The 8,119-nt window shown below is 39.9% G+C and overlaps 1 protein-coding gene across 8 annotated transcripts in view; it reads right to left on the bottom strand.

Annotated features, from left to right (window-relative positions):
- LOC107091600 (syntaxin-binding protein 5-like) overlaps nucleotides 1-8,119 on the bottom strand; it is a 51,061-nt gene that overhangs the window by 24,516 nt on the left and 18,426 nt on the right. For all 8 annotated transcript variants that reach the window (XM_015385611.1, XM_015385614.1, XM_015385612.1 and 5 more), the window contains 9 exons: nucleotides 7,925-7,988; nucleotides 7,696-7,779; nucleotides 4,554-4,677; nucleotides 4,342-4,420; nucleotides 3,603-3,757; nucleotides 3,432-3,504; nucleotides 1,210-1,357; nucleotides 959-1,026; nucleotides 833-873 (listed from right to left, as the gene is read on the bottom strand). In XM_015385611.1, the coding sequence (XP_015241097.1) occupies nucleotides 833-873; nucleotides 959-1,026; nucleotides 1,210-1,357; nucleotides 3,432-3,504; nucleotides 3,603-3,757; nucleotides 4,342-4,420; nucleotides 4,554-4,677; nucleotides 7,696-7,779; nucleotides 7,925-7,988 (836 nt within the window). The remainder of the gene's footprint in view (nucleotides 1-832; nucleotides 874-958; nucleotides 1,027-1,209; nucleotides 1,358-3,431; nucleotides 3,505-3,602; nucleotides 3,758-4,341; nucleotides 4,421-4,553; nucleotides 4,678-7,695; nucleotides 7,780-7,924; nucleotides 7,989-8,119) is intronic.

Here is an 8,119-nt window from a genome sequence, read left to right as displayed (position 1 = left end):
GATAGGGGGCCGATTATATCGTGCATCCCTACCTTTTATCACACAATGCATGAAATCTATTCCTGTGGCACAAAACTGCAAATCAAATCCTCCAACAAATGTCCTTTAGCTCTATTTAGTGTATGAGCAATGCAAAGATTTTAATCTAAAATTCTTTTAGCATTACTTTTAACAAAAAAAAAACTGTCATTATTATTTCTATTTGTTCTAAAATGCTTTTAAAAAAACAACAAAAAACATTAGATTAATGAACAAATGCTTAACAAAAAAATGTATTTAAACCTGCTATTTTCAGATTTCTGAGTGAATCAAACTGCAATAATATTTAATATCCCTGCAATAATAACTCAGATAACAGCTGTTAGTCTCTGCGTTTACGATATATTGCACTATATAGTTAAAAGATAAACATTGTCCAGACACACCTTAAGTTAAAAGATAGTAAGAACCAGCAGGAACATTACGGCTCGCCCTGCACTGTGATGCAGAGGGCAGCTCACATGCCACCGGGTTGTAAAATATGCCCTTCTAGCTTCAAAGCCCCAAAGTGACCCTAAACTGGGTCGAGCTCAGCTTATGCTCTCTATTGCATTGACTCACTGCTTTGACTGAACGCTAGGTTCACCAGTGGCTGCCTGCCTCGCACAGCGTAACCCATTACGCCATGCGTTGTAGAGCCCATTTTCCAGCTGTCACCTCCTTCCAAATCTAATCGTGTACAAACCAATTACTGCTCTGCAGATGTATAAACATAACGACTAAATTACCCTCTTCCTTCTGGGTGTGTTTGTTTGACGGCGGGTTTATATCCGATGAGAAAAGAAACACTTACATGCAGAAGCGTCCCAAAATTTAATTGAGCCATCAGCATGTCTGTTTTTGAAGAGAACCAGAAAAAAGATCACGTCACATAGGGTACGCAGTAATAAATTATTTCATTTATGCAGTGATTACAGACCCTGTGATGATTATCTCTGGGTAAGTCTGTGTGCCTTGGCCCCAGTTTCCACCACTAATGGGCCATTCCTGTAAAAAGAAGGAAACTGATTCGATTATGAATGTTAACCGTCTGACTCAGGCCCAATTATTTGCCTGCATCTGCCGCAAGCTTCTCTCTCCCGCTTTGGCATTAGACACCGTGTCTCCCAAAGCAAACACTTAAACAGGGGGCCCAATTCTAAGGAACGTTTACAGAGGGGAGTAAATCACCTTCTTGCTGTAGCCCTGTCGTTTTTGCCGGCTGCCGACAGAGTAGAGTGCAGGAATCAGTTCCGAGGGACAGTCGGCAAAATACTCGCAACACGTCACTGGTGACTCGTGGATGGACAGCGGATACGGGCTCTCAAAAATCGGATACCTGTCAAGATAAAACAAAAAAACTGTTCAATTTTGAAAGTAACTGAAGCATCACATGCTTCTTAGAGGTTGTGTGCTTTGATCTAAAGGAGCATCTGACAACAGAACACTAATTTTAGAAACTGGAACTTGTGCATTATATCCGTAAGGAAATGTTTCAAAGCTTTAAGTAGTTTTGATGATTGATCTACAGATGATGAAAGGCTGAGATGCTCAAGTTGTTTGAGGATCCTTCTGCATCAATGCAACGCTGCATGGAGGAGACTGGCTGTGGTTCTGCTGGGATTAACAAAAAGCACAGATTGCTGTAATGGAGGCCTTCGGGTCTTCTACTTTGGCGACTTTCATCTTCCTCAAGACCAGCACTGCTCATAGTCGGCCCTCGATGTTAACTGTCCTGCATGTTTTAGAGGTTTAAGGCTTTAGCTCAGCTAATTCTAAAGATTGCAGTTCAGTAAAAGCCTGTTCATTAGCTCTCAATGGAAATCAGCTGTGGTGAAGCAGGGAAACCTGCAGGACAGTCGCCCTCGAAGGGCCAACTTTGGTCATGTGTGCTCTAGACCAGGCATCCCCAACCTCGGTCCCCGAGGCCCGCTGTCCTGCAGGTTTTAGAGGTTTCTCTGCTTTAGCACAGCTGATTATAATGATTGCAGTAGACCAAAAGCCAATTAATCAGCTTTCAATTAAAATCAGCTGTGCTGGATCAAGGTAACCTCTAAAACCTGCAGGACAGGGGGCCTCGAGGACCGAGGTTGGGGATGCATGACCTAGACGACACTCCGCAGATTCTCCACGTGGTTCAGGTCAGAACCACATTTTCTGGCTAATTAAAAACAGCAACACCTTTGGTCACTAAACCTGCTTTTAGTCCCTATGGCAGTGTGAAGGTACAAAGTCCCGCTGGAGAACAAAACCAGCATCATACAGCTTCTCCACAGAGAGAAGCATGAAGTCTAGTATGTCCTTTACACCACCGGAGAGCCGTTCGGTTTTTTACTCCTTGGCCTACATGGTGACCCGTGTCTAGGAGTCATCGGAGCGTAGCGGCTCTTGCTGTTCACTACTTGCGAATTTAAATTCTTTAAATTCTTAAACAGATTATGCTTAGATTATATCCTTCAAACAAAACCTTATCCGAAAAATGTTTGTAGGTATAAATAAAGAAAAGTCCAGCGGATAATTAGCAGGTTTTTAGGGAGACGAGAACTGCGGCTCTATGATCAAGTTGATAGTTCATGTGGGAAACGTCTCTAACTAGACCTGTCAATTGCAGGATACATTTAAATGAGTTCAATAATTTACGTCAGTTTGCTTGTTTTCCATTCGTCTACAAAAGAGTCCGTTTACATTTTTCTTAGCGTAGCAATTGTAGCATAAGAGCATTGTGACTGAAGAGTAGCAGTCCAGAGTAAGGCTGGTTAAGATTTAGCTGAATGGACCATCTGCAGCGTAGGAGCACTTAGAGTTTATTTAATGATAATATTGTTTTTAGCCATTATTTCTAGGATAATTCATCTTTCAACAAAATTCTGTTATTCCTGACAGGCCTATCTGTATAATTTCATCCATTAAATATTAGTTGACTTTATTCATTAGCTCCATCTTTTAAGTGATGAAAGTCATTTTGTAAAAAAACATGAAATTATCCCAGTTAAGGCAAGAACCTAAAGTTTTAATCCGGAGCCCCTCAGAGAAAAACCAAAGTCTGCATCAGAAAAATGCCTTAAATTTTTTTCATGTCTTGTTTTAAGTTATAAAATGAATTTCCTGCAACATATTTGTTCATTTAGAGCATTAGTGCCTTAAAAAGATAAATTCATAATAAAAAAAAAACTATTTGGGCTTTTATTTTGGTGACTAATAACGACTCCTCAGTCAGTGATGCTGTGGAGGGAGGAGTTATCGCTTGGCTCTGTTCCTCGGTGGAAACGCTAACAAAAACAAAAACAAGGTTAAATAAATATTCTGGGTCTCGTTGCCAAAATAAACTGTATGTGCTCCTGTCAAACAAGAAAAATCCATCACATTCCTAGATATACATAGACCGTTTAACGTCAAGAGAAAGGAATAATTACCCAATCTGTCCGAGATCTATTACAACTAAATCCTTCTCCAGGAGAACCACCACAGCATACGGTTCCTGGAAGTCTGGAAAACAGAGAAAAAAATGGATGTAGATGATTCAACTTATTTTTACTCTTGAAGGCAGAGAAGCAGCGCTGCTTCAGACTGTTTTCATGGCTCACCGCTTGGATATGGAGTTTCACAGAGTGTTAGGAAATCTACGATGGGATAGTCCATCTCCAGAACGGTGGTGCTCTTTCCGTGCATCACCGTCAAACAGGCTCTCCTCCCCACTGTGTCGTACGACAGCCCTCCAGACAGGACCATGAATGGGTCCCTGATGATACCAAACACACACACATAACTTAACGGCTCGCTCAGTTGCACCGGGATGGCTGTTAAAGTTAAAAACGACTCGTTGGACTCGCTGGTAAATGGGTGAAAAGGAACAAAATTTACCGGTTCACTTTCTCCTGAGAGCATTTGGCCCCTTTTTTCAGGAGAATCCTATTTTTTAATCATGACAACTAATTAATCCTTGTCCTCAAATACCTGAGGAAAAAAATGAGCAATAACTAGATCAGTTTCTGTGAAGATGCTAATTTTCCTGACATAATTTGCCAGTGGCTTTCTCCTTTTTTTGACCTTGACATCTCTCTCCTGTTCATCACCAAACAGTTAACGTTAACCCTTAGACTGCTGATCATAGAGACGCAATAATAATCACAACAAAACAAAAGCTCTATAAGCACAAAGAATAATAACAGGCATCTTTCCAGCTTTCCATCCATGCTAAGGATGCTGTAAACAGTGTTGACGTGGCTGGTTATACAGAACAGGAAAGGCGCCTCTGAACACAGGATATGGATCCTGGCGTGAGCAGACACAGGAAGGGTGGAAGCTTTCTGCCATCACACTTACCCAGCTCTGGTAGTTTTGTACTCCACTTTCAGGATAGGCTTGCATGGCTCTGGCTTTTTTCCATCCTTAGGCTGTTTTCCTGTCAAAAGCCAAATGCCAAATTCTGCATAAACCAAGCTTTTAACTGGAGGTATCAACATCGGCGACACGTGGCCCGCCTGGCTCTGTGTAAAACACAACAACCGCGTGCGTGCGTTTGCAACAGCTCGTACCATGTGGCGTGATGATCTGTGCAGGCTTGGCCGGAGCTCGTACATTCCACGTGGTCAGAGTGCCATCAGAGTGGCTGCAGACAAACTGTTTCCCCTCGTGGTGCCAAGCAACCGAGTGGATGGCCTGAGAGACACACAGACCCATTATTAGGATGAGTAACATTGTGTACCACCAAATGGAAAATCAGAGTTAGCTTTCCTATACGTGTTATATGTTAATGGAGGTTAGCATCACCTTAAATAAAGCATCTTTCACTAAAACTGATTCTTAGAGGATTTCTGTTGACTAACATTGGTATAAAGCAGGATTTTCTATGAATAATGCATTTTTTTTAATCTGGAGCAAGAAAACGAAAGACTTCTTAAGGCTTTATTTAATGTCATTTCCTTCCATGGTAAGAACAATGGCAGCCATATCAGTTTAGAGACACTAAAATTATCTTTTTATTTGAAACAATGGCTGTCCCCTTCCTTGATGAAGGCTAGATGTGTGAATTTGAGTCAACAACTGGATACAATCAGCGGGCTGTAATCTGGGATTATTAAAGTATGTCTGATTCTGATTTCTTAGAAAAGCTTTAATCAATCCGACTTAATGTAAAGTCTCTTTAGATGACATGTGCTGTGAACTGGCGTTAGATAAACAAATCTGTTAACAGACCTCTTTGCTTGACCTTCTATTTTCTGGTATGCTTTTAGTTATGCCTTTTTTTTAACCTAATTTTACTTTAACCAACCCCAGTCTCTGATTCCTTCACAAAACATCTGGATTTAGAATGAGATTAAAGTACTTAGAGGTAAATCTGAACTCATTTGTGTCTTTTGACAACAAATTTAATTAAAAGTGTACATCTCATCATTTTCACTTCACAATTAAGCCTTTATTTATGCTTGTTAATCATAGTTAAAATACACTGAATAATGTACCAAAATAACAAGGTTCCTACAGCATAAGGCAAGTTAAATTCAAAACTTTTAAAGACTTTTCAATGCTGCTAAAAATAAAAATTTAAGACCAACTGTACAATAAACACAAGAAAAACCTGGTAGCAATAAATTTAGGCCAAATGTTTATTTTAACATAAACCATTACTTTCCAGCCCAGTAGATGTGTTTCAAATTTTAAATAACTTTCCATATAGGAAAAAAGCTAAAAAAAAACACAAATAACAGATATATTTGTAACTAGTGTTGCACTGATGCTATTTTTTGGCCCCGTTACCCGTCTATGCAGTTTTGGCCGATAACGATACCATCTGTTGAAATTGATGTGTGTGTGTGTATATATATATATATATATATATATATATATATATATATGAAGAACTGCAGACTACTTGGATATAAAATAATTGCCATCATGGCTTCGTTGAGCTGCTGCCTACCTTTGTGAAGCAAGAAAAAGACTAAAACAAAGTGAATCCAGTAGAACTTTTTATTGCCTACCTGGAATGGGTGACAATAGTTAAATAAACTTTTGGCTCTAAAAATGGTATCGATGCCCTCTTTGTTGGTACTCACCGATACCGATACCACCATTTTAGTTCTGGTTTGGGGCTCCGCCCGATACTGGTATCGGTGCAACACTATTTATTTAAAAACTAAACTGAATTCACTAACTTTCTTTTGTTCCCTTCTCCCTCTACTTTCATTGTCGGCGTACCGCCAATTATTATCCTGAGATTTTGTTCTACTGGAGCTGTTGGTGATGTGAGAGATGCTGTGGAGGCGTAGAAGAGACAAGGGTGGAAAAGAACGGATAAAAATACCTGCTGCTTCTCCATCACTAGATTTTGACGCTTTGAGTTTCCCGCTTGGCACATGTGTCTCCACTCCCTATATTCGCATCATGCTTCGTCTACATTCCCTGGTAGTGGTTTTAGCCATGCAGAAAACTCTTGGATAGATTGCTTATTTTTCATTGAATTTAAATTTCCCCATGTGTTCCAGATAAAAAAGTTAGTTGCACATCACCCCAAGGTCTGGTAGCAACATGTTTTTTATTGGTTCCACTAACAGGACGGAACCAATAATGGTTACAGGGAGCTGTTTGGTAAATGTAAGAAAATTAAAGAAATTATTTTAATGCTTAATATAGATACCTATAAAATCCTATTTATGATGTGGTAACAATTTTAAGACCTATGAAAGATTGATTAAGACATTTTAATACCAATTAAGGCCTTGATTTTATATTGAAGAATTCAATGCCTTTTAAGACTTTTTAAGGATCTGTGTTTAAGAGGGGTGTGGCGATATATCGTGATATTCGGCCGCCCAGTATAAGACCAACCTTTCAGTTCCTAATATCAATTTTCAAAAAAAATAAAAATTTGTTCCCTAAAACAATGAGGGGAGAATGGACTACCTTTGCACTGCCACTCTGGTAGATGGCGCTGTGGAGCGTTTTTACTGTGCTAAGGCAGTCACAGTGGAAGACATGGACTGACTCAAACCCCAAACAACATAGATTCTGATGAACATATACAGCACTTACTCTCCATTTTGATAGCTGGGTAAGATATCGCAATATATGGGGATATCGCAATATTGTTATAATATTGTATCATGACCCAAGTATAGTGAGACGTTTCGTATCACAACACCCATGCCAATACTGGCCCCTACTGTTTAGGGTAAAAAGTAAAATTCTGTTAGCCAGAGGGCCGCTCACACTGAGCCTAGTTCTGCCATTTCTTTCAGTTAAAGGTGAGTTTTCCTCTCCACTTTTGCTACATGCAGGTTCTGTGTAAGGAATTGCTGCGAGTCAATGACTCAATGCAATCAGCTGGTTTTCCTTAGACAGAAAACTTTAAGCCAGTCTGATCTGGTTGAATTGTCTCTGTAAAATGCCTTGAGATGACATGTTGTAAATTGGTGCCATATAGATAAACTGAATAATAAAAATGGAGGTAAATTCCAGACCGTTTTTAACTTTCTTTCAGTTTGTTCAATGATTTCCAAACCTGCTCCTCAGAACCAGAGGGGCCGGACAAGCAGCCATTACAGGTTTAGTAGCAGCAGTTCTGGCAGAAATTAAACAAGTCCAAACCTGCTGTGGGAACGTTAGGAAGCCAGAACCCTAACCAAACTGGTTCCCCTTACGACAACTGGATGATGAGGAAAAAATAAAAGATCTTACCTCATCATAATTGTAGCGGCAGTCTGCTTTCTTGGATTTTAAGTCCCACAGCACCACTACCCCACACTCAAATCCAATCAGAAGCTGAAACAGCAAGAGAAGAACAGCAGAGCTCAGTTTGCAGGAAAAAGACATCTAAGCAGATAGTTGTTGAGCTAAAACTCTAAGCTTTTGCAACTATCTTAGCCTCAAGCATAACATCACTACTCAATGTTTGATGATGAGTTACCTTGCCCTCATCCATGGGGTTATCACTAATATGCACAACAGGCCCTGGGTGCGTCTTGGTGGATCTGCAACAGAACAGATGGAAAGCATTGAGAAGCATCAAACTCAAAGCTATTTCTAACATTTTGAATTTAAAAAGCTTCCTGGATGGGAAGCCAAATGTCTTCAAACTTGGAAACAAAGTCCAGCGGAATCT

This window comes from Cyprinodon variegatus, unplaced genomic scaffold (genome assembly GCF_000732505.1).
Source record: "Cyprinodon variegatus isolate N-32 unplaced genomic scaffold, C_variegatus-1.0 Scaffold344, whole genome shotgun sequence".
Taxonomy (NCBI): Eukaryota; Metazoa; Chordata; class Actinopteri; order Cyprinodontiformes; family Cyprinodontidae; genus Cyprinodon; species Cyprinodon variegatus.
Note: the sequence above shows the minus strand (reverse complement) of the source record. Positions and strands in the feature narration are given on the sequence as shown.